Source organism: Lissotriton helveticus, chromosome 3_1 (assembly GCF_964261635.1).
Source record: "Lissotriton helveticus chromosome 3_1, aLisHel1.1, whole genome shotgun sequence".
Classification (NCBI taxonomy): Eukaryota; Metazoa; Chordata; class Amphibia; order Caudata; family Salamandridae; genus Lissotriton; species Lissotriton helveticus.
In genome coordinates, this window is record NC_136061.1 from 213,442,090 (window position 1) to 213,469,517 (window position 27,428).

The following is a 27,428-nucleotide window of genomic DNA, read 5'->3' on the forward strand; positions in this document are numbered from 1 at the left end:
AGAGATTTCCCCATCTGCTTACAGTTTGCCTCTTGCCAATTAATGAATCCTTCGCCCTTCAGTGCCGGGGGGAACTCCAGGTGGCCAATGAATGGAGTCAATGGAGATGTTGGTGTGGAGAGGCGTCATGCAACCTGCACCCTATCCCACACCCCCACCGTGGCCCTTGTTTCTGGAGAGTTATACACTCCCGCCAGTCTGTGTTTCTTCGGCAGCCTGGGGACTTTACAAATATGGATCCCTGCCAGTGCATGATCGATAAAGCACCAGTTCTTTTCAAACTCCATGCGATACTATTCTACCATGTAGTGAAGTTGGGCTGCCTGGTAGTACCTTTCCAGATGGGGGGCTCCCAGCCCTCCACCTTCTGTTTGAGATATTTCTGCTGCCGGGCCATGCAGGTTTTTTGCCTGACCACACGAAGTCTCCTAAGAGGTGCTGTAATTTAGTGATGGTTGATGGAGGGACTGGGTGGTGCAGTGGTAATTTGTGCTTAATATACAAGATCCGAGGAAGTAGGGTCATCTTTACTGCCACCAGTCTGCCCAGCAAGGATAGTATGTATTTCTTCCAGACCGCAAGTTACGATTTCGCCATGGCGAGCAAGGTGGCGTATATTCCACGAGACGTATGCTCAGGCATAGGAAAAATCCATAGTCCCAGGTAAGACGCCCCTCAGGTGCCCAGGCAAAGGGAAACCGAGTTATCAGATTGTTTTGTCCTCGTTTGGAATCATCAGGCTAAGAGTTTGTTTCTTCTGGAGATTAGCTTTATAGCCAGACACTGCCCCAACTCTGCCATGACTAACAGCAGGGGAGGTTAAGAAAGGAACGGTTGAGTCCGAATCAGTAGTACGTTGTCAACATAAAGTGAGATTTTGTGTTCCCTGTCCCCATTGCGGATCCCAGTGATGTCAGCATGTTGCTGAATTCGCTCTGCAAATGGCTCCATGTAGAGCGCACATAACAGGGGCAAGAAGGGGCACCCCTGTCGTGTGCCACCCGAGACCTGATAGGTGTTGGATGATGTACCGTTCACCCGGACCTACGCCACTGGGGAGGTGTCATTACATTGTATCCACCTCCTGAGTCTCTGTCCCAGACCAAATCTAGCTAGTACTGATTGCAGGTAGGGCCACTGTACCCTGTCAAAGGTTTTCTCTGCATCTATTGACAAGAGTAGGGCCGGTAACTGGGAACGTTGTGACTTGTCAAGGAGCTGACACAGCCACCGGGTGCTATTAATACAACTCCTCCCAAGAATAAACACAGATTGGTCTGGGTCGACGAGGCCCAGCATATATAGGGAGTTAGCAAAACACACAAGATGATGGACGGAATGTTGCACAATGGCAAAACATTCACCCCCAGTCACAGATCTGGGTTTAATCCATCGTTATTTTGCTCACCAAGCCACCCCAGGTCAGACATGGACATATGCAAATCAGTCTTGACCCTGTGCCTCATGGGAACAGTCCAGCCCAAACTGCCAAGCCATGTCTTCCCTGGACCGGAATCAAGCATCCTAGGACCGGTTTCTGGCTATCAGCCGTCTGTACCTCATGTAGGCCATTTCTGGGTTCTAGGTCGCCTACACCAGGTATGCCACCACTGCTCTGGGCCGCAGGGGTCTCCCTCCTCCAGCTCCAACTCATCAATGGCTCCTCCAAAGGGAGTCATTCACCAGACCGTGGGCCAAGGCTCCAACTGGCAAGCATAGGGAGCGCCTTCCTAGGCTCGGCCAGGAGATGTCACTCAGTCATAGCAAGTGGCCCCACCTCCAGGCATGTAACCCCCACCAAACAGCAGTGCCGCATTCACCACTGGGGGTCTGCTAAACTTTTCCGCTCCTACTCCTTGGGCCCCTGTGTGCAGCCAAGTGAGAGTGTGGCAGCGTTTTCGAAAGCTGCGCTATAGGGGAGCTGGTTCTGCCTCTTGGGCACTGCCCCCAACAAGGCGACAGGCCCCCCAACCAGGCGTCAGGGCCCCCACTCATGCCTGTAGCGGTGTGGGTGGATGCTTTCTCATGCTGCAGGCCTAGGGCCCATCTGTATAAGTACTAGGGCCAGTCAGCCTCTCCTGTCACTCCAGGGGTCCCACACGTCACCTCCACAACACCAGTGAGGTTGCCACTTCTTAGGCTGCTCTTCGCACATCTCTCTGGGACCGTGTTGGGGGTGCCACCCTCCACCATTGAGACCTGTGTTCAGGCGCCTGTGTTGCGCAGCCGCTCAGCCCGCATTCAGAGCTGTATCACGGGTCATGCCTCTCCTGACTCCATGGGGGGGTCTGCTTCTCCTCTGTGCGGTCCACTCTCCCCTTGAGGCTAGAGCGGGCTGCTCAGGTTATGGGCAGCGGCTCTGCCCGCAGACTGGGTACCCGCTTCCCTCTCGACCTTCACTGATCTCTAGGCCGCAGAGGGTCCTCTGTGTCAATGTCTGCCGCTGGAGGATGCCCCCGCGGTCCTGCCCACACCGGGAGTCTGCTGAACGCCAGCGGGGCAGGGAGGGCCGATCCCCGCAGTTATATCGCCTCGTCTGATGGAGGTCCACGGGAGAGCTACTACGCGATCACCATCATGGCCACGCCCCTGTGTTGTCATATTTAACATTCAAGTAGGCCTTATTTATATGTAACGTGCACAGGTTGTCAAGAAAACCTTGCCACTTATATCAGTGTTTTGATGAGGCTTTGGTTACAGACAACTGGTATGGGGTGTGGACACCATCTTGTTGATTAGAATGCAAGTGGAGTAGCTGGTTACCACTTGAGGATATTGACAGATTCTTTCTCCATTGCATCAGCCACCCAACTCTCAATCAGTTTTCATCTGCATATGGGAATCTTAGATATTATTATTATTATTATTATTGTTGTTATTATTATTTTATTCGATTCAAAATATGATCATTCACATCATAAGAAAAACAGTATATCAAAATAAAAACAATTAATATTACATTAAGAAAGTGTTCATAAAATATCCATTAAAAACAAGGTTATGAATCCTATAAGAACACAATAATCAGAATCAATCATAGAAACAGGATGAACTAGATAGGCACAATAATGTTCGAGCACTGGTTAACACATTTTGACCTCTTCCACCAGGCAAATAGCAAGAATTTCGAAATAGCAAACACTAGCCAACTTGTAGTATCATATTTAAATGTGTGTGGCTTCCGAAGGACACCTAATAGAAAGCATACGGCAGACAGGACCTATCCAGGTTCTTCTAAAATCAACATAGGAGTAACAGCAAAAGAGAAAATGCCTCGGGAGCAGTGTGGCAAGAAGGGCACAGTAAATTAACCAACACATTTCCCCAGCTACTTCTCCTTGTATTTAAAGGAATGGTTCAGTATCTTAGTTGGGTATACAGTGCTCGTGCCTGTGGTGCCTCGATATCGTCCAGAAAAGACTTGAAGCCAAAGCTTGCTTTAACATTTAAGAACTTCACAGTTAAAGTGCCATGTGCAAAGCGTTCAATACTTTCCGAGACCATCAGTCCCCAGAACCTTTTTTCAACAAGGGGACCAGGTTCCTCCCAGAGCTGCCCCAACCCTATTTAAAAAAACCATGCCTTGATCTTATTTGACCACTTGATTCAACCTGTTTGCTTGTGCAGGGCAATCAACTCGGCCTTCAGCGGGACCTTGGTGTTATTTGTCCAAAGCCTTATCCAAAATAAAAGAGCCCTGAGAATGGCAAAGTGTTCAATAGGTTTTAGGCCAAGGTCTAGTCTTAGCGGCAGGAGTGGTGTGTTCACTGGCAGGTTCATGATGGCTCTAATAAATTATTTATCAGTAAGGGTTAGGTCAGTGAGATTTTCCAACCCCCATAGCTCGGCCCCATATAGAGCCGTTCCTAGACCTTTTGCCCTATGCAGTTCTAGGAAAGACTTTTTGGGAAACCTCTATTAAGCTGATGGGCCTATAATTACAAGGTGCCCCTCTGTCACCCTTTTTGTGGATGGTAATAATCTCTGCGCCCAGCCAGGTTTCCAGAATGGCTCCTCCAAGCAAGATGGTGTTAAAAACCTTTTGGAGCAGGGGGCCCCATATAATGGGTTCGGCTTTAAACATTTCACCCAGGAGCGTATCTATGCCCGGGGCTTTCCCACTCTGCAGCAAATTTATGGCCAAGATGGTTTTGTCTACTGTTACATTGTTTCCGTCAGATATATCAGAACCTGAAGGTTCATATATATGCCTGGGTCGTAAAGGATCTTCAAATAGATCCCCAAAATATTCCTCCCACACATGGGTCTGGATGTGGAAATCTGTTTCTAGGTTTGGCGACCCCTTCGACAAAAGGTGCTAAAAGAGTTGGCTGTTCTTACGTTTCGCAGCATCTAAGAGCATGCTCCACTTTTCGGACTCCCAGTCCCTTTTTGCCTAATTTTGTGCCAATTTATATGACTTTCTGCTTCTTTTTACATCTATAGGAGACTTCCATTTTACTGCGTCAAATAAGTCATCCCTGGCTTTTTTACATGCTTCATTAAACCAAGGGGCTGTTTTCCGCTTTGGTCTAGTCCAATGTTTATAAAAAAGAGGTCTTATATTTGAGATCAATTAAAAAAAAAAGTGGTCAGAACGACTTCTGACCCTATGGTAGGGGTACTCAGGTCTGTTAGGGTCTGCTCCACCTCTGTGTATATTTTGGGGAGTGCAGTTGGGTCAGCTAAAATACGGAGCCACTTAACTCTTCTATTGTTGGTTGTAGTAATGACTGGAATGCTCTCACACCTGAGGAGCCCATATAATTAGGCTAGACCAGTCAACGTGAGAGACAGGGCGTTGTGATCGCTGTCTTCCCGGATTAAAATAGACATGTCTTTAACATTAGACCAAAGATCGAGGTCGACAAGAATATAGTCGATCTGAGTCTTAGAGGCCCCCGCTTAAATGTATTACACACCCCTTTGTCTGGCCATTACAGGCTCTGACCCCATATGCAATAGTGAGTGACAAGACTTGTTGTCCCACTTCAGTGCATTTCTTGATAGGTGGTATATGAAGTTTAGCAATCCCCCTGGCCATGTCCTCATCTGAAATAAGATCCTGTCTGTAATCAACCGGTTCAAAAATTGTATTAAAGTCTCCGACGATTATCAGTCTCTGACTCCTCGGGGCAGAATTGACATAATTAGTCAGAGTTGTTATTGTCCCTGAAACTCTACGGGGGCTAATCATCTGGTTATAGATGTTAAAAAGTCTAACTTGGACATTCTCCTTGCCCAGTGATGGTTCTACCCCAAGTATTTCATCTGAATCAAGATTTAAAACCTTGATTTTACATGCCAGCGAGATTTTGACCCAGATTATAAGGCCACCTGCTGGACTACCAGCTGCCGACTGTTTAGCTTCAATACTATATGTGGTAAAGCCTACCCTATGGACACGTCCAACTGCCCAGGTTTCCTGCAAAAGACAAAAATGATACCCATCCATTAACTTACACCAATCAGGGTCGGTTATCTTTGTCTTTATACCGGCTACATTCCAGGATAAGAGTTTCAAATCCTGGGCATTGACTAATAATTACTGTGTGAGCCCAGTGGTTTTGATGACCCCCCGTGCACTTGTTGGGAATGGAGATGAATAATATTTGTTGCAGGTTCACTTAAACCAGGATCACTGCTGGTGCATGACAAGGATATGGCAATGGACTGCATAGCAGATATATCTTCTGCAGGGAATGAGGGTGCTCTAGATAGTCAATCTTGAGAATCTAGAGTACTCAGGGGATGATACCTGTTTCTAGTTTCCAGAGGGGGGTCTCCTGGTATTTGGGAGTCGTTACATTGGCAGTATCATTGGCCAGGGTGTTCTTCTCACTATTTTCAAAGTGCCTATAAAAAAAGCCAAGAGGCAAAACCGTGATTGCTTTGCCCAGCCTCTGGTTATTTAAGTGAGACCCCCCCCTTGCCAGCAGCCGACTAGCAATATTGGGGAGCTGCAGTTTATTACAATGCAGTTTCAAGGGAATGACGACTTGCGTAACGGGCCCACCCACCTGACTCGTCTCACAAATAAAATATCTTGGTAGTCTGAGTTAAGAAAATTTGTATTCTCTTGAAGCCAATAGCAGGTTTTATTCTTTAGTTGAGACTGTGATTCAACTTGATTTTCCTGCAGTGTGGGAACATTGGTGAGAATGGCTACATAGGGACAGCACATTGGTGAGAGATGTAGGGTCACTTTATCGTCACGATTAATTTGGCCATGTTTGTGGGACAGTAAAGGGGATGTTAATTGGTTTGTGCATACATCGTTCCCAGTAATAACTGTAGCTTATGGGCCAGGCCTAAATTGACTTGATAGTATGTGTATATTTGCCACTTGACTATTGCTAGCAGACCCCAGGTGCTTCTGTTCTACTGCGTTGGCTGGTTTTCTAGGGACTGCATTATCCACAGGACAGGGTGGTTGAGTGTTGCGTCTGGCTAACGACCCCTCTTTTTGGTTTAGAGTCCCCTTTTGAGCAGAACCTCTATCCAGTGAATTCAGTTTTGCCCCTGCCCCAGAAATAAAAATCCGTAACCGTAGTATGCATACGTGTCACAGTAGACTCCAATTTATCTAATCTAGCTAAGATTGGTAGAAAATTTCTAGAAATCGTCTCTTCTATCAGGGATATTAACGCCACAGTCATTTGCTGAGGAATAGCTACTGCCTGAGTGGGTGATGACAAGTTAGTGCCATTCGGGGTAGCTGGTCCTTGTAAGGGTGATGCCGGAGCTTCTGGGCAAAGAACCTGAGACTGTCTCTTTGACCCGGTCCATGTGCACCTTGTGGGCTCCGTATGTTTTACTTTTTTCTTCCTTTTTCCAGCCGTATCTCGTACTGGCAGTGTTAGAGGTTTAGTGCAGTGCTGCTTAGCGGAAGATGGAGCCACGAGCTACTCATGGCAGAGGAATTGATTTGGCTAAGCTCAATCATTTGAGCGGCCGGGGCATCCATCGAGTCTGGGTAGGTGGCCGAACCAACCGGGCCTCCTCCCACTGATAGCCGCCGTTCGGCAACCTCAATCTCTATATCAATAGCCTTTGCCGCTCGCAATAGAAAGCAGTCAAGTGTGGAGTTGGGCATGACAAAACCATGTTCCCTCACAGATTAAAGTAAAAAAATACACGCGCGCTTTCTTTCTCTCTCTCATACTTGATCTCTCTTCTCTATTTAATGCATTTCGGGTAATTCATTAAAATTCGCAAGTCTCAAACACATCAGTTGAATAAACACATCCACTCTGCTACATTAACTTACAACTTGATGTAGTAGAAAGCTTTATTCGATTTTAAAACAAACATAAAATCATAAAAGCGACAATCATAATATACAATTTCATACACAGTTGTAAGAATACAATAAACATAGAATTAAACATTGTATTTACGTTTAACAGAGTAAAGTCTTTCGTAACTACAATTGCTAGGTAAAAAAAATGTTTCCGCCGAATACTTGTATAATACCAGACATAATTGCTATACACACTTCAGTTTTCAGCAATAGGAATTAATAAAACACTGGAACTACAATCATGTTTGCGACGAATTTTCAAACAGTTTTTAAGAAACATAGCTATGTATTTAGCATTTGATACTGATTCTAGATGTTGTAATGCCATAAGAGCTGGGCGGCATCTTCGCAAACCCTGGGATAACAATATTGGAATAATCCAACGCTTGCGAGGTGATTCATAAAATTTGCAGAACAGAAATACATGGATAGTGGACTGTTCAGAAATACCATCGCAAGGACACCGGGTAATTGAAGTGGACCAATCTTGTCTCTTTGGGAATGTAACCAAACAGAAAAAACATATTGAGCCTAAACCGTGTCAACAAATATTTTTCGTAGCTGGTCAGACAAAAGGTGAGATACGGTTCAATGCCCTGAGTACATTGAATAGTTAAAATTTGTCGGTTTGAAGCTTTATTAATTTCTTGGGCTATATGTAATTCCCTTAAATGTGACAAACATAACATTCTCAAGGTCTTTCTTGTAATAGTAGATAAAATAGAAGGTTCTTTAAAATATATAGAAAGATCCAAATCCTTAAGAAAGTTGTGTACAAAGGACAGCCACGGAATATCTGACCAGTTGTCTAGGCCCAAACAGTCTGAGATTAGTGCACGTGTTCGACTACACTGCTCCGTTGACCAAATACGGTGCCATAGTAATATTGGCTGAATTTTAATATGATCAGCAATGTAATCCATGCCCAATTCGGTATGACAAGCAAACGTTTGAGAGCAATATGGGACGGCCAGCAAGAAACGAATAAAATTGTTCTCTACCCTCTGTAAGATGTCCACGGGTACGTGGCCCCACACCCCAGCACCGTAAACAGCTACGCTATGACATTTTGCATAGTATATTTGCATAAGTTCTTTTGGGGGAGGCTTCCCTATTTTACGGCCAAAGGCAATAAGGGCAGAAGTAGCTCTCCGGAATAAGAGATGCCTACTAACAATGGCCGGTTTCCAAGAAGAAGTGTTATCAAATAAAATACCTAAATATGGGTAGGTCTTGGTGCAGTCCAACTTAGCTTCTTCAATAAGTATCGATTTTTTCTTGGCTGTCTTTTTACCAAAATGAATAGCAAAGGTTTTTTTAATATTGACCTTCAGGTCCAGTGAGGCCATGAATTTGCAGTAGGAGTTTAATTGGATCTGGAGTTGTAATGGGGTTCGCGCCATAATCACCGCGTCGTCCCCATAAAGTAACGCAGGAATGGGACGACGGGCGATAGCTGGTAAGTCCTGACTCCCCTCTAGCATGGCCTTCTCAAGACCGTTCGTGTAGAGGTTAAATAAAAAGGGAGCCAGAACACATCCCTGTCTGACTCCCTTGGTGACTGCTCAGGGGGGAGTAAGCTCACCGTTCACCCCAAATGTCACCCTGGCCGATGCTTCCGAATACAACTCGCGTAGGAAGGATATTATCGGTGGGTCTACGCCCAGTTCTGTTAAGATTGACCACAGCCTTGAATGTGAAACACAGTCAAAAGCTGCGGTCAAATCCACATAGACTAAGTGGAGATTACCTTTCTTAGCCTGGGCATATTTCCCAATAAGAAGGGAGAGATTCAGCGCCTGCTCCACTGTGCCCAGGCCCTCCCGGAAGCCGTATTGCAGGTCTGTCATGATGTTGTTGTCCTCAGACCAGGCTCGCAATCTATCTAGGATCAAGCGACCAGCGACTTTACCAAGAGAATCCAGGAGGGAAATGGGCCTGTAGCATGCAGGATTATTGCGATCTCCCCTCTTAAAAATGGGCAGCAAGATAGAGGTTGGCCAAGATTTTACAAGACCCCCTTTTAGATCTGCTTCAATTACTCTGGTCAGTACCGGCGACCAGAGCTCCTGCGTATGGGTATAGATATCCAAGGGTACGCCATCCGGCCCGGGGGCTTTGCCAGACTTCGAGGATGAGAGGGCATTAATTACTTCATCATGACTGAAAGATAATTCAATATGATAAGGTGATGTGTATGGAATATCTCCCTCCCCAGTTTCGTTTGAGTTAAGACCTTCAGCTAAGAATATTTTTGAAAAGTGAGAGACCCATCCCTCTGCTGTAATTGCTACCTCAATACTGGGGCCAGGGTTCACATCATTCAGGAAGGGTGAATTGACCACTTTCCAAAACATTAAACTATCCTTTCTATTACAGCTCTCGTGAAGCTTCACCCACAGATCTTTTTTCCTTTCTTGCCTACATTCTTTTTTAGCCAAATTATAAAGCTTTCTCAGCTTCCTAACTTCAAGTTGATCCCTCTCGGATTTGCGTAAGGCTATTTTTAGGGTCGAAAGGGGCTTACGACATTCAGAATTAAACCACCCTTTTTCATACGAGAAATTCTGCTTTTGTTTACGAAGCAACTCCTTGCTAATTACCTTAGTAATATTAATAAAACTGGTCAAAATCTACTCTGCAGAGGAATGCAAATTTAGGCATGTTTCTAGCATAGGAAGGGCTCTGGTAATGACCTTAGTTGTGATAGCATCCGGATCTACTTTGGACCATTTAACCGAATAGCCATTGATTTTGTCTATGCTTATGGCTTTTTGATTTAATAACCCAGGGTTACCAGTTGTATTACGTGCGGTTTGCATTGAGATGGTGACACTATTGGGGAAATGATCACTACTAATATCATCTCCGGTTAAAAAAGTAAACAGCTCGTCCTTCATATGAAGAAAAACTTAACTAGTGAAAGTAAAAAAACAACTATGGATCTAATAAAAACCTCTCCATATAAAAATGGGCACATAAAAAATATCCTCTACACGTCAAGGCTGTATTGCGTTTTTTAATCTTATTTTAAGCACCATCAAACTATGAAGAGCAGTTTTAAAACAGAATGCATGCAATAGCTGGCTATTCACATAACAGCAGGAATTGCTGCCTGAACCAAACTCCAGTGTGCCTCAAAATCTTAAGGTTACGATGCAACACATGTCTCATAATGGATACATGTAAAGTAGCAATGCATGTGCTCTTAAATTCCTCATCTGAAACACTCACAGTTTGGCGATATATATGTTTTTTGCTGTAGGTAAAGCTATATAGAGGGGGGGGACCCAAGTTTATATGTATTATTTATACTGTGAAAAATGAGGGATTGGCTTTGTCCTGGTCTCCGGCTCCCCTGAGAGTCTGTTTACGTCTCACTATCCACCGAGACTACTCAGAGCGGTTATCAGAGAGCTGCATTGAAGATCTCTCGCTCTCACTTTTGCTCACCTTCTTTCGCTAGCACTCTAGTGCAGACACGCTTCTACCACTATCTTCGGCCAGCTTTGAAACGTTTGTTGTGAGTGTGGCCTTGTTTTACTGTAAATCAGACTTTTTCATGCAAGGCACAAGACAGGAATAAACGTGGGTAGACATCATCCACCCACTATTTTCACAGGGTGGACACTGTTCATCCTGCCAAGAAGTTGGGCCCCACTAAAATATGCAGAACGTGTCCCGGTGTAATTTTCCTACCTAGGGACACATTCAGCAGCTCCTGCACGGTGTCTGCTTCCTTTCCAAGCAGCAACGTGCAGCTGGGGAGGGAGGGCTTTGCTATTTTACATTCGAGCTGGGCCAAAACAAGGGCCAAACTTAAGGGGCCATCAGGACTCCATTTGTTCGAGTATCCTGACTGGGAGTGGTCTGGAGCCTCACACCTAGATGCAAAATGCAATAGCGTGGAAACCAAGCTACACAGTTCATTACTTCTCAAGTACTTAAGAGAGACACGGTTTTAACTTTTCGGACCCTGTATATGAGATATGCATGCACTGTAAGAATGGCATATGTTGGTCTGTGCTGGTATTTACGCAAGCAATTTATTTATAAAGTTCACCATTTTGTTTTTTTCTTATATAGCACTGCGCATCCCAGTGTAGATTGTCAGAGAATTTTTCATCAGATGCACACGTTATATTTTGACAATAAATCTTATAAGTGTTTAAATCAATGCACAGGATGCGTTCTAAAATACAGTGAGGGTTACAAGGGTTACAAGTTGTATGAGTCACATATCCTTCATACCTCTCAGTGCTATATTAGAATTCCAATTTTTGAACTGCAAGTAACAAAAGGATCTCTTTGTTAAATACAGTAACCCAGTTACCTAACTGCATAAAATAAAAACATGTCATCTGCATGCTAGATCATGGGCTTTGCAGGAGACCCCTTTACCTCTATGCCCCTTTAATTAAATAAAAAATGGGACGAGACAAAACCCAGATCTCTCCAGCAAATGCGTTAACCTCCAGTGTTTATCTTACCATTATTATTGTTCCCTGAGATTAACTAGGCATACAAAGATCTCTGCAACAGGTGCCTTAACCCTATAAGATATTTTAAAATACGGACTTCGCAAGCAATTAAGCAGAACAGATTTGCTGCCACATTTTTCCATGGTGTCAATTTCTTTGAGGCAGAGTTTTATAAAATGAAAGGGTAAGTGGAGGCCCTGATTTAGCATCTTGGTTGTCAAATTTTTGGCACAATCCCAACTCAAATTCTCATGTTAAATCTCGAATGCACTCAAATTTACTTGTGATAGACCTGCTAACAATATGTGTGAGGTGTTAAGATCCAATGTTACTTATTGTGATGTCGCTTTATGTGAGCTCATGGGTTGTGATGCCACTTTCTGTGATGTCACATCCTGTGATGCCATATCCTATTATTATGCCCTGTGATGATACTTGCAATGAGGTCACTTGCTTACTGCCTAACTTGATTAGTCCCCATCTCCCATTTTTTTGTGCCCTGCTTTTATGCTTGATAGGCTTCAGAATCAGGCAGTGTCTTTTTGTACTTTGTCTCATTTAGGGCTTTTGTGCCTCTGGCTTAAGCTGGCAGCTTTTGCTGCATGTCGTGAGACTTACTGTTGCCTCGGTGTTCCTTTGGCTCATTGCAGTCTTCTAGAACAGTTTGAACTGCAAGACTTTCTCTTTCTGGTGCGGGTAAGAGCTTCTTGCATGGTGCTGTACATTTTGGTGCAGCATCAAGTCTTGGGAGAGGCGATGCCCACTCAATTTCCACCCCATACCTGTGTCAGGGGTCGCAGATGCCAATGGCCTGCTAAAATCACCATGTTACTTGTACTGAGTCTGAGCGACCTTATTCCATTCTTCTACTGACTATGTTCAGTCTCACACTTCTTGTTGCAGGAGAGATCTTCGAGCTGAAAGCAGAGCTGAACAATGAAAAGAAGGAGAAAAGAAAGGAAGCTGTGAAGAAGGTCATTGCTGCCATGACTGTGGGGAAGGATGTCAGGTAACTGAGCAATATGGAATGGCATGAAAAGCAGAGGCCTGGAAACCATGGCGCTTGTAAACATAAGGCTGCCCAGAACCAATAACTTGCATACAATGCCGTGTAATCTAGGAAGGACCAATAACCTTCCTGCTCAAGCACGGTAACTCCCCTGTGGGAAGTTGGGTTGGGTAGGAAATAACAATGCAGCAGGGGTCCTAGAAACAATGGAGCTCATAGTTGTATTGTAATAACAAGCCTTGGCAAAGCCAATAGGTCTCGCCTTTTGGCTGCTAATGTACACCTATTGACTTTGCTAATGCTTTTTACTGGTGCTGTACAGCTTGAGCAAAGAGAGGAAAAAATGTAATTGCGGACACATGTTTTTTGTTGTCCGTGTTCTGGATGTATTTACTATGTTTAGATAAGTGTGCTGTAGGTAATAGCTTGTGAGATCTGCCCGTAATAATGTATCTTGAGAGGAAGTTGTTTGCCAAATAATTGAAGAAGTAGCATTGCATGTTTGTAAAATATGTATTCGCAATACAGTAAAAGTGTGTGTCTATATATGTGTATGTATATTACCTACTGGCAGTCGGTAGTTCTAGTTAGGACCTAGTTTCCATAGGAAAAGCATTTTTGGACTTACCTATAACTCTGGCGTCGTTTGACCAATCGTCATGAAATGTTCCCAAAAAAGTCTCAGTCAGTTCTGTGTGTCATAGAAAGTTTGGGGGTGATCCGTGCAGTGAGAAACAGGGGCGCAACATAAGGGTGTGTTTGTAATGTTAAATCCCATAGGAACACGTTGTCGAACCTACAGTCTGAACTGCTGGTTGAAATTACACCTAATTTGGCAGAAAGGTAGATGTTGTTATGCAGATTGTGGTTTTTGTTGTTCGGTGTAAATGTTTTCAGCCATTTTTCAGAAATGTAAGTTGAAAATTATAGTGCTATCTCTGGACGTGAAGCCTTCGCAAAAAAAGAGGAGCTTGAGCAGGAAAATGCACCGCTGTGATTGCTGCTAACACTTTAACCAGGAAGTGTTGGCACAGCCATCTTGGGACTCTGCTTCACAGAGTCCCCCCCCCCCCCCCCCCCCCCCACCAAAAAAGTGAAAATACCCTGACCCCCAAGCCATGGTGTATGGGTCCCCCTTGGACTCCGCCACGGCATAAAAACATTTTATTTTGAAATGCTACAAAAGCGCAATATTTGCGTATTTTTTTTCTTCCAAGGTTGCTTTTAGATAACATCTGGGTGGGCCAGGTCCCCGGGTCATAAAATAAATATAGGAGAAGGTACATGGGGCCCACCTCCTAGGGCCTATCAAAGCCCCGGGGACCCCCACCACCGTGAGGCAGTAACATTAATATATGTGGGGAGCCTCTCTGCTCTCCCGCTACCCCCGGACCGTCACCTACTCTGTAAACATGCCTCTCTGCGCACTGCTGGTGGGGGAATGAGGTCCTCTTGCCCCTTCATGGCCTCAGGACTAAAGTGGACTTCATTCCCCAAGCAGCAGTGTGCCAGGAGGTGCGTTTGCAGAGTGGTGGACAAAGGGGCGTGGCTTCTGACGATCTCTCAGCATACCAGCTGTGTGGGTCTTACTGGATGTAACAGGAGGGCTAGGTGTCCCCAAGGACCCTCAAGAGCCAAGTAGTAGTGTGCCAAGAAGGCTTGTTTGCAGAGTGTTGGAGAAAGGGGGCGTGGCCTCCTACCAGGTCTTCGCAGTCCTGCTGTGTGGGGCTTACTGGAGGTAACAGGAGGGGTAGTTGGCCCCTAAGGACACCTTTGGGGGCCAACATCCCCTCCTGCTACCTCCAGGAAGTCCCAAACAGCAGGACTACTAAGAGGCCTTTGGAGTCCACACCCTCTTTCTCCACCACTCTACAAACATGGCTCATGGTGTACTACTGGTTGGGGGACTATGTCCACTTTACTCCAGAGGGACCTTGGGGGCAAAGAAGTCCTCCTGGTACCTCCTGTAAGCCCTACACAATGTAATTCATAAAAGCTGGTTGGAGGCCCTACCCCCTTTCTCCACCACTCTACATCCGCGAACACTACTTTAAAAACCATAGAAATTCACTGAAAAAAACTAAGATTACAACTACATTATAGTTAGGAATTAGCATTTAAAACACCATAGAAATTCACTGAAAAAACTAAAGGTTACAAGGATGTTATAGTTAGGAATAGAATTTAAAAAAACTAAGAAATTCACTGAAAAAAGGTTACATGGATGTTATAGGTAGGAAATAGATTTTTTTTTAACTTAAAATTTCACTTAAACACCCAAAGTTTACACTCGTGAGTCCCAGGCTCTCCACACCACTGGAGTCAAGCTATCCAGGCTGATGAAGGCTGATAGCCAGAAACCGGTCCTTGGATGCTTGATTCCGGTCTGGGAAAGACATGGCTTGGTAGTTCGGACTGGACTGTTCCCTTGAGGCACAGGGTCAGAGCTGATTTGCATATAGCCAGTGTCTAACCCAGGGTGGTGTGGAGTGCAAAAAAACGATGGATATAGGCCCAGATCCTTGTACTGGGATGAATGTATGACATTGTTCTACATTCTGTCCATCAACTGTGTTTTTTGCAACATGAATGATGCCACCCATGAGAGACCATTCAAAATGGAATTACTGGCCTGCCATTGCAGCCTGTGTAAGTTGGTGCATGCACCACCTATTAAAGATATAGGTTTACTATATTTGGGGTCACTGCATTTAAAACCTATGTCACCCCTATAGTAGGCCTTGAAGGCAGGGTGCTTGGTTCTAAGTGAGAGAGTGCCACTGTATGAGCAGGGCACCCCTGCAGCCTATGAAGACCATTCTCCCGGGTTGCCAGTGAAGCAGCCATATACTATGTAGTGGGGCACCGTGTAATTACGCGATGACCATATCGAAACCAGCTGCAACGAATTCTATCATGTTTGGTATCAAACATGTTGGAATCATACCTCCCACACGTACATTTTGTGGGAGATCTGATTCCAAGCACTGGAAGAGCCCTCCGTTAGGCTCTCATTGTTCTCGATGCCAACCTTCTAGCCCCAGACAGCACAAAAAGATTGCTGCCGACCAGAGACCCATTTCTGTAGGAACAATAGGCATGCTGTCACAGGGAGGTGTGACCACCTCCCAGACAGGATTGTAGGGACCGGGTGGGTGTGCTTGCCAGCACCTAAAAGTCTGCATGAGGGGCACATTTGGTGTCTCTGTGCATAGTCCAGTTCAAGGCAGTTCCTGGAGCTGTTGGCTCCCGCTCTGATGTGAAAACGGACAAAGGACAAGGGAGTAACCTCCTCCCTGTCCAGACCCTCCCCTGGGAGGATCTCCTGAATCTTCCTAACACTTTCCGTAGGACTTACCTGGGTGTAGGTCCCAAGATTCGTTGTGGGATAAGATTCAGATCAGAAACCACTGCACTTCTACTGACTGGGCACTCTGGACTTCGTTTGGGCCTCACTTCGTCTCCCTTCCAGTCTGTTGCTTCGTCTGTGCCTGTTCATCATAAAGGAACCTTCAAGGCCTGTGAAGCATCAAAGACAACTGAGGTAATCTCCCTTGGAGTGAAGGAGTCACTCCCCTACATTCGCAGGCACCTCAACTAGGTCGACTGGTCTGCAGATCCTGTGCTCCTCCGGACTCGACTCCGTGGACTCTGCAACATAGGTGGTGGTTTTACACAGCTCCCCAGGCCTGCTCTTCCCTCTCACCAAGTTTGAGGCCAGCATCTCTCATCGGGTGGTTACAATAACTGAACCCCTGGGTACCGCGGTCAACTTGCAGTTGCAAATGCTTGTTTGCAAAAACATCTTCGGGCTCCAAGTAGCCCCAACCTCGAGCATCTCCTGTGAGCAGAATCTTCAGCCACACAGCATTGTGTGCATTGTGGCCTGCATCCTTTGGTGAGCTGCTTGAGATCCTCCTGCGACTCCAGTGCCTCCGGCCTGTGGGTCCACTTGAGGGGTCACACTTGTTTCTTTTGGGCTCCCCTGTTTGCTCGGGCCTGCCCTGACTCCCCTGTCTTCGGTGAATGCCCTCGACCTTGCTGGTCCAGACGTTGCTCCTTCTTGAATTTCTGCGTGGCTTGCCTTTGCCAAGGCTTGTTGGTGCTCCCGCCGTACACCAACCCCATCTTTGTGTGACAGCTCGTATATGGGTCATGGTCTTCCTCAGCATCGCCAGGTCTGGGCATCTGCGGAGTCAAGGTCCTCATCATCTATCCTGAAGCACCCTACATCGGAGTACATTAGTCTTCCAAGATGCTTGGTCGCCCCTGAGTGACATAGACTCTGTACCCTCTCCTTTCAGGTACTCCTCTTCAAGAATCCACTTTTGGATTCCCACGGACACTTTCTCCTCTCCCAGCAGCTGCACTTTCCTGAAGTCCTCCATTGGGTTTGACTGCGGTTTCCGACACCACTTCACAAGTATGCACCTGGCTTCCCTAGTGTAGGTAACGTGGGTACTAGGGTATCCACTGGTTGGGCGGCTCTCCAACCTTCTGTATCCACGGGGTTTCTGCAGGGTCCACTGGGAAGGGTCCTTAATCTTTAAAAATCCAACTGCGACTTGCACATAGGCTAATACCGAGCACGCAGTCGTGTTCCCACACTGCATAAACTCTCCGTTGGGTCCCTATCTACTTACCTTGGGTGGTTCTGTGGGTCCCCTGCATTTCTACGTCCTCTCAACACTGTCTTGACTCTAGTCGTGGTTCTTGTACCACTTTTTTTTTTTCACAACAATTTTATTTTATTTTATTGATTAGGCAAAGCATGGAAGCAGTCCTCCACAGTCAGGAGAAACCTGCCAGAACAACAAAATATGCATGTGCATGTCACAAACCCAATCAGTAACAGCCCCACCCACCCTCACCCACCACCCACAACCACCCACAACCACCCAACGACCCCTCTACCCACCCCTTATCCCTCCCTAACCCAGCGCAGGCAATCGCAACCAGCCTCCAGAAACTGTATGTATCAAGCAAGGAAACAGGTGTCTCCTCATCCACCAAATCCACCTCATTGTCAGGTTCCACTGGAGGATCCAGAGTCAAACCCCTATATTCCGCCCACCTCCGCTATATCTTGTAATGTTTTCGGGGGCATCCTCTGGCCTCGAACACCGGGCGCTCAAGCCCCATACAGTAATCCATCCCCGCTTTCCATACTCTCAGTGGGGGGGCTTGGTCACTCTTCCATGCTTGCGCCGAGTTCCGCTTGGCCACAACGAGGCCCAGCAGCAGCAGGTGACGCTTGTAAAGGTTCCCTCCAACGCCCTCCAGCACATGGAGAAGGGCCAACCTATGCGTCCGGGGAAGATCCCATCCCAGTACGTCCGATAGGCAGCCCCATACACCCCGCCAGAACTGGGCCAGACCAGCACAGGACCACACAGTATGCAACAGAGTACCCATCTCAGCTCCACATCGCAAACACTCCGGGGACCCAATCAACCCTGCTTTCCACAGTCGCTCTCGCGTATAATAGGCCCTATGTAGATATTTAAATTGAACCAGCCTGAGGCGCACCGCGATTGCAGTCCCTCGCGGGGACTCCAAAGCTTCTCTCCAATCGTCATCATCCAATGGTCCAATGTCCCTTTCCCAGGCGTCCTTCAACTTAAGAAGGGAGGAGGAACAATGAGTGACTAGGGTTTGATAGATACGTGAGACCTTCTTGTCTCCAAGGTCTCCCATGAAGACCTTCACCTCCAGCGGGCTAAACTCCGGCAGCGACTCCAGACCCACCAAGCTGGGCCCAAGCGCGTGGCGGAGCTGCAGGTATTTAAAAAATTGGGCGTTGGGCATATGGAACTCGTCCTTGAGCTCCTGGAATGATTTGAGGGCCACGCCGAATACGCCATCACCCAGGGAAGAGATCCCTATAGAATCCCACCCGTCGAACCCCGACAACGAGGCTAGCGCGGGGAGTTGCCCGTTATTCCACAAAGGAGTCTCTGCTGTTAATCGGCCCCACCAGCCCATACGACGCAGAGCCTGTCGCCATACCATAAACACCACCTGCGTGGCCCGGGGCAGCCGCCTCCGTAGTCCGGCCGAGTACAAAATCGTATGCAATGTATGAACACCCATCAGCGAGCGCTCTAAGGCGTATGCTGGGTCTCTCCTATCCCCGTACCACCATTCATTCAGCACCAACAAGTGGGAGGCTTGATAGTACGACAGCACGTCAGATGTGGCAAGCCCACCACAGTATGTGGACAGGAAACATGTGCGCAGCGCCACTCTGGCGGCACCCCCAGCCCACAAGAAGCGTCCCAGCACCGAATTAACCCGCCGGAACCACTGGGGTGCAACTGGATGCAAGTGGTTCTGTAGCTGGTACAGAAGGCGTGGGAGCGCAACCATTTTAAAAATTGCAGATCTACCGTATATTGTGAGGGGCATCCGGGACCACGTTCTAATGTCTGACTGAACTCTTTCCCAAACTGGCACTACATTACGCTCCCAAGAAATCGTCGCTGATTCGGACAGGAACACCCCGAGATACAACAAGCCTCCGGCCGCCACCTGCAAGGCCGATGCCCAGGAGCCCGCAGAAGCCCCACCACACAGCACCCACAAGGTGGACTTACGTGGATTAAGATACAGACCCGAGACCTCGCCGAATATACGCGTAATTTCCAATACCCGCGGGCCCGACCTATCCAGGTCCGTAAGAAAGAAGAGAACATCGTCCGCATATAGTGCGATCCTGTCGGTGAGTCCCCCACCCCACCTGAAGCCCCGTAGCTGCGCATCAATACGCACCCAGGATGCCAGGGGCTCCATGGCCAACGCAAACAAGTACGGGGACAGCGGGCAACCTTGGCGGGTCCCACGACCAATTGGAAACTTCCCGGACACCGCCCCGGAAATCCGCACAGCCGCCGTGATATCAGTGTACAGTAGCTTAACATATGAAATGAACACAGGACCCAGGTTGAGACGGGGCAGAAGCGCAAACAAGTAGGCCCAGCTCACGGAGTCGAACGCTCTATCTATATCTGCCAGGAGCAGGGCGGCCCATTCTCCCGTGGCCCCCATCGCATCCACAGCTGTTTGTGCCCGTCGGACGTTGTGCCGCGTCGCCCTATGCGGCATAAAGCCGGCTTGGTCCGGATGAACCAGGTCAGCCACGCAGGGAAGAAGCCGGTTCGCCAGCGCCTTCGCCAGTAACTTAGCTTCAATGTTAAGCAGAGATATAGGACGATATGAATCATGCCTAGCAGGCGGCCTACCCGGTTTCTGGAATACTACTACCTCGGCATGGCGCCAGTCTGCCGGCAGCCGACCCAGCTCCCGCGCCGCCTCCAACACATCTCTGTAGTGGGTTCCCAATTGAAGTTGGAATTTCTTGTAGAATTCGCATGGGAAGCCACTAGGCCCGGGCGCCTTTCCGGTGTTAAGTTGTGCCAACGCGTCCCCCAGCTCTTCCACAGTAAGGGGGAGATCCAATGTCGCACGCGTCTCATCTGAGACGGCCCTCGGGGGCAGGTCAGCAATAAATTTATCGACTGCATCGACTGGGAGGCAATCCTGCGGCGCATACTGTGCCGCATAATATCGAGCAAAGCTAGCCGCTAGTTCCGCCGGGTCCGTCACTGCAACGCCAGCGCTATCTGTAAGTCCCGGCAGCGTAAGCGGCTGCAAGGTATTTTGACATAGCCTATGGAGCATAGTACATGACTTATCTCCCCACTGGTAAATCCTACTACGTGTGGCCAGCCATGCCTATCTGGCCTCATCTAACAGTACGGACGCCTAGGATTGTTGTGCTTGTAAGAGCAGCCGGACCACCCCACCGTCACCTTCCTCCTGACTCTGCCGCTCAAGGACCTCCACGCGCGCCGCTACTATGGCCTCCCTGCGCCTACGAAGGGCCGCCGCACACCACGCTATGTCCACTCCCCGCAACGTGGGCTTCATGGCCTCCCAGACATTTGTCACATCTGCATTCGCGCCAAAGTTTTCCTGCCAATACTGGGCGATCACCCCCGCATATGTTGTATATATTCAGCTTGCTGAAGATGCCATGAGGACATTCACCACCGAAACGGTTGCCTCTTCCTGTGTAATTCAATATCTACGGCCACAGGGGAATGGTCGGACAACCCCCTAGGCAGGATAGCCGCCCCGCGCACTCTGCTGAAATACACACCGGGCACAAACACACAATCGAGGCGCGAGAAAGAGCCATGCACAGCTGAAACATAGGTGTACTCTCGGGCCGCAGCATGCAAGTGTCGCCAGGCATCCACCCAGCCCAGCCCCTCCGCCATCGCGCTCAATCGGGTAGGGGTAGCAACCGTTAGTGACTCCTGCAGCCGCTGTCGGTCCACATTCGCATCCAGCACATCATTCCAATCTCCACCCAGTATCGCTAAGGACTCCGGTATTTCCGCCCACACTGCAAACAGCCGCTCAGCCAGGGACCACTGTAATGGGGGGGGGGGCATATCCACTCCCAAATACAACAGGTTCCACACCCACCATCCCCTTCACGAAGATATATCGACCCTGCGGGTCTAGCCACTGCCTCTCATGAACATAGGCCAACCGTCGATGGACCAAGATGGCGTCCCCCCTGGAGCCCCTAGAAAAGCCCGCATGGAAAACCTGCTGATAGCCAAATCGCTGCAGGCTAAGTGCCTTCGTCCCCATCATATGCGTTTCTTGGAGTAGTAGTATATCTGCACCTTCCCTCTTCCCCCATCGCAAGATGGCCCCCCTCTTGATTTTATCCAACATACCCCTAACATTCCAGATCAGTATGCGCATGGACGCCCTGGGGGGCCCCGGAGTTAATGCGTCAACCATGATCCCAGGGAACACAAAGCAAGAGCACCCAGCAGCAGGCCTGACTACACCACACTAGTACTCCTGAGGCGCAGCCGGGAGCTCTGATTGTGTAAATACTGTTTTAAACTTTGTGTGTTAATTGACTTAAGAATTTGCGCACTTCTCTCTCACCTGTTTTGGGCACTCATTCCTACTTTACAACACCCGTGCAGCCGATCTCAACGCTGCCACGGGACAGGGAACCGCCATTATCGCCATCAGCGAGCGAGCCTGCCGCCAGGCCACGCCCACTTGCCAGGCCACGCCCCTCTAATTTAGGCCACACCCATACCGACTACTTAAAGAGCTGACGCCCAGCTCTCTGTTGATCCTGTACTCCTGAGGCACAGCCGGGAGCTCTGATTGTGTAAATACTGTTTTAAACTTTGTGTGTTAATTGACTTAAGAATTTGCGCACTTCTCTCTCACCTGTTAGTTTGTTTTGGGCACTCATTCCTAATAATAATAATAATAATCCACATTTGTTAAGCGCACAATCACCCGTAAGGGTCTCTAGGCGCTGGGGGCCGTCGGGAAGATTAAGCGAGCTATTGCCCAGAGTCACATGGTGCTGGGCTAACCTGCCGCCGGAGCCGGGGATCGAACCCTGATCCCCAGATTCCAGCGTCAGTCGCCCTGGCCGCGGCGCCACACCATTCCTACTTTACAACACCCGTGCAGCCGATCTCAACGCTGCCACGGGACAGGGAACCGCCATTATCGCCATCAGCGAGCGAGCCTGCCGCCAGGCCACGCCCACTTGCCAGGCCACGCCCCTCTAATTTAGGCCATGCCCATACCGACTACTTAAAGAGCTGACGCCCAGCTCTCTGTTGATGCTGTACTCCTGAGGCACAGCCGGGAGCTCTGATTGTGTAAATACTGTTTTAAACTTTGTGTGTTAATTGACTTAAGAATTTGCGCACTTCTCTCTCACCTGTTAGTTTGTTCTGGGCACTCATTCCTACTTTACAACACCCGTGCAGCCGATCTCAACGCTGCCACGGGACAGGGAACCGCCATTATCGCCATCAGCGAGCGAGCCTGCCGCCAGGCCACGCCCCTCTAATTTAGGCCACGCCCATACCGACTACTTAAAGAGCTGACGCCCAGCTCTCTGTTGATACTGTACTCCTGAGGCACAGCCGGGAGCTCTGATTGTGTAAATATTGTTTTAAACTTTGTGTGTTAATTGACTTAAGAATTTGCGCACTTCTCTCTCACCTGTTAGTTTGTTTTGGGCACTCATTCCTACTTTACAACACCGTGCAGCCGATCTCAACGCTGCCACGGGACAGGGAACCGCCATTATCGCCATCAGCGAGCGAGCCTGCCGCCAGGCCACGCCCACTTGTCAGGCCACGCCCCTTCCCTGGTATAAAACATGTGCAGCACTCGTACGCGCAGCGGACGGGCGCAGCGGGCGCGCCGTCAGCGCGCCAAAGGCAAGCCCGTCTGGGCCCGTCCGGGCCCGAACGGCCCCAGGCCCAGCCACCATGCCCCGGTCTCTTAGGACAGAGCCGGCATATACACGTGATATGCTCATGGCACTGAACCCCCTTAAACATCCTTCATGCAGTTACACCCACGTGGGTGATAACCCTTTCATGGGTTGCGGTCTCTGCAATCAGTCATGCACAGAAACTGAACGTGGCGGCCTACAGCTGGGCCTACTTAATTGCAGGTCGCTTGTCAAACACGCCCACGAAATAAATATCTTAATCTCAGACCATGCCATGGATATTCTGTTTCTCACAGAAACATGGCTCACCCCTAACAACGGCCACGACATGGTCAACGCACTCCCTCCGGGCTACCAAATCCGCTTTCTGAGCAGACCATGCGGCAGAGGAGGAGGCCTAGCCATAATACTTAAAGATTCCCTCACTTGCAGAATCTCGGATGGCAACATCAAAGACTGCGAAAGCTGTCACTTTAATATCCAAATTTCACCTGAAATTTCCCTGTCAGGACTGCTTGTATACCGCCCCCCGGACAAATCGCTGAGTTCCCGAGCAAGCTTATTGACCATATTACCCTTGAGGCCATGACCTCCTCTAACTACCTCTTATTAGGGGATCTTAACCTTCACTTCCTGGACCCCGCCGACACGCCCGCAGCTGAACTACTGCTGGATATCTCCTCCATTGGTCTCTGCTTAAAGAACTCACAAGCCACTCACGATAAAGGACAGCTGTTAGACCCAATCTTTACAAACATTCCAAACCTCAAGACTAGCGCGCACCTTCCCCTCCCCTGGACGGACCACTTCTTGGTTCCGTTCGAATGGCACATCAATATCCCCCCACCCCAACTGCCCAAAACCAGAACACTCACTAGGCGCTGGCACAAGCTGGTCCCTGAAGAATGGGCAGTCAGACTCAGGGAAAATACCCCCATCCCCTCGCAAAACCCCATTACGGCCGACACTGATTTCAATACATGGCTCACCCAATCACTGGATGGCCTCGTACCGAGATCCAGCTCCCTTAAACGCACTAAAAGAGTGAACCCCTCGCCCTGGTACACTCCTGAACTGAATCTCCTTCGCAGGGAGTGCAAGAGAAATGAACGCGCATGGAGGAAAGACATGACAGCAGATAAGAAAGTCAGGTTTCGGGCTGCCATAAAAACTTACAAACTTGCGCTCCATAAAATCAAAAGTACTTTCTACGAAGACAGAATTAAAAACTCATCCTGTTCCGCCCAGGAAACTTTCGCCATTCTTTTTTTTTTTTTTTTGAAAACCTTTATTGTGCAGAAATTGCTCACAAATACGGGCCTACAACCCATCGGGCCGGCCACCACAATTATAGAAGCACAATGGTCAGGACAGAAGCTCCAGCAGGGTACCACAGTAATCCAAACGGGAATCGAAGGCGAAAAGCCTTCAAGCCACAAGGGGTATAGCAGAATGATGGCAATCATCAAGGTCCAGAGGGCCGTGGCGGGCCGCGAGCAAGCAGTAATACAGAACACAGGAAAATTCAAAAAGAACAGTCACATTTTAACAAAGGCAGAACGTGAGTCCCACATTAGTAAGCAATTGCAACCGCTGCCCTGCGCCCACCCACCACTACGAGAACACACAATGATACAGAGAACGGAAAATAGGCTTACAAAACAAGAGCCCTCTGCTACAACAACCCAGGGGAGAAGGAAAAAAAAGGGGGGAAGGGAAAATGGAAAAGGACATCGGGAAAAAGGGGGAAGAAAGAACGCGGCATCACAGCTTGCGCCCCATGGCTAACAAAGCACTCAAAAATAGACCGGCACAGGGAACCAGTGGTAACAGGAGTAATAGATGCGTAGTAAACCATGACGGCAAGGAGACCAGAGGGCCCATGCTAGCAAAAACATCCCAGGGGGTCCACATGCAGACACCGCGTCCCGAAAAAAGGGATACATAAGAGCCATAGAACCAAAAAAGGAAAAGAGGGGGAAAAAACGAAATGACAGAACCCCCCCCACCCCGCACACCCCACCCTGCACCCCTGCAGAAGGCTATGGCCTACCCCCCAGCAGCGTGCCTGTCGCCCTAACTAGAAAACCGAAATATAGAAGAGTGAAAAGTAAAGAAAGAACCACAAAGACAAAAAGAAGAAGGGGAAATAGGGAGACAACGACGGGAGAGGAGCCACATAAACAAAACCATCAGCTCCCACCCCCCCGTCCGAACACACTCAGTGCCCACGGGAAGATAGTAATTACGAGGATAAGCTCCAGGAACATGAAGGAGAATTGAACATAGTCATACAGTCACAAACGGATCATCCGACCATACCGCAAAATAATAGTCCACCGAGGCAAGTTCATCTCAACCCTGTCCTCGTCTATCCAAAGCCGTAGGTATGCAACGCACCAGGAACCAGATCATGAGGAACCAGAGGCGAATAGCAGGGAGTCCAACCATCAATCCACACAAGTCATATCGATTTCGACCCAGATAAACAGGAAAAGACGGTAACCACCACAGGTAATGCAGGCACAGTTCCGCCGTCAATAGGAGGAAAGCCGTTTCGGCGGAGCAACCACAGGATCTTCGTTTGGCCATTCGAGGCAAAAAAGGAATGGGAGATCCAACGAGACCGGTCCGGACGGGACCCGGCCGGCGGACCCCCAGCACAGGGGAAATCACATGATGATTGAGAGCAGCGGGCATCCGTATACCCAAACAAGCGGCAGCCGCCGGGTCCACGACCTCCAGGAAAGTCCCAGCAGCACACAGCAGCGATGAAGCCGCACACATCGGGGGGGGCCCAGCAGGCCCGGCAAAATGATCATCATCCAGTCCAGCGATAGGTGCGGTCACGGAAGCACTCCAGGAGCGCAAGGCGGCGAGAATGTCGCCAAGCGTAGGCTCACCTTTACGGTATTCAGCAAACGAGCCATGCGGCGGACCAGCGTCGCCAGTCTCGGCCAGGCTGAGAGACAGGGAGCCGGCCGCCATCTTGAAAGCCCGGCGTGGCCGCGGCGATCTCCGACCCCCGTCCGGCCACAAGCGGGGTCACACAGGATACAGCCGACCACAAGCAGAGGCACCCCCAGGGCAGGAAGGCGGGCCACCAGGATAAGGAGGGTCGCCGGCTCCCCCACGCCACCGGCTCCGTTCTCCGAGTCCGGGCGGAGGGACTCAAGATGGCCGGACAGGAGAACAAAGGGGAGACGAGCCACATACACGGTCAACCCCCGTCCATGGAAGGCAGTGCCCCAACACCAGGCCGCAGGATCGGCGGTCCAGGCCCGGAGAGCCGTCACCGGTCTAATTGCACATCGGCCTCTCCGACCGAGCCCACACCTCCACCAAGGGCCGGCTGCAGCGCTCCGCCCCGCCCGGGCGCCGCCGAGGAGTTTCAGGCCCGCCCGCTCCGGAGGCCCCGAAGCGAACAAGGGCGCAGCTCAGGATCCGCGGCACCTAGGAACAGATGGATCAGACGGTAAGTGCCAGCGAAATGTCTTAGTTCCATAGTCTACCAAACAATACTTCCCGGGGCAGGATAAGACACAGGATAGACGTTCCAGGAAGGAAAGCGAACGGAGCCGAGCTAAAACGCGGCCATCGCGGACGCGAGCTTGGCTCCTCCCCCACTTTCGCCATTCTTAAAGAACTCCTGCATCCCCCAGACTCCCCTGTGAAACCTTTGGACCCCACAGCCGCGGAAAATAAATGCACGAAACTGGCTACCTTTTTTTGACGATAAAATTCAAAAAATCCTCGCTTCACTTCCATCCGGTGATACAGGTGGCATAGAAGGGGACCCCCCCCTCCATTCCTCCGGCCGCAGCCCGCCCACTGACGTCTCCATACCTCTTCTTGACACCTTTGGCCCAGTATCCACGGAAGAGGTTGCCGTGACGCTGGCCTCAATCAAGAGTGGCTCTCCCAGTGATCCGGTCCCGCTACGCCTCCTGAAAAAGGTAGCCCCCACCATCATTCCTCCTCTCACGTCTCTCATCAATGCCTCCCTTACACAGGGAGTAGTCCCTCCCAGCTGGAAAGCAGCGGTGGTCAAGGGTCTTTTGAAGAAACCCTCATTGGACCCCCAGGACCTAGCCAACTACAGACCAATCTCCCTCCTCCCAGGAAACAGCAAAATTACGGAGAAGCTAGTGAATAAAAAACTATCTTTTTTCCTAGAAAGCAACAACCTCCTAAAAAACTCCCAGACTGGCTTCCGCCCAGGCCAGGGCACTGACACCGCCCTCCTGGCGGCAGTGGAAGAGGCCAGAAGCATTCTGGATACAGGAGGATCAGTGGCAGTGATCCTCCTGGACCTCAGTGCGGCCTTCGACA

The 27,428-nt window shown here is 49.1% G+C and overlaps 1 protein-coding gene across 2 annotated transcripts in view; it reads left to right on the forward strand.

The window, feature by feature from the left end:
- The window catches only part of AP2B1 (adaptor related protein complex 2 subunit beta 1), a 662,041-nt gene that overhangs the window by 42,340 nt on the left and 592,273 nt on the right, over positions 1 to 27,428 (forward strand). For both annotated transcript variants that reach the window (XM_078679615.1, XM_078679616.1), the window contains exon 3: positions 12,688 to 12,793. In XM_078679615.1, coding sequence (XP_078535741.1) covers positions 12,688 to 12,793 — 106 coding nt within the window. The remainder of the gene's footprint in view (positions 1 to 12,687; positions 12,794 to 27,428) is intronic.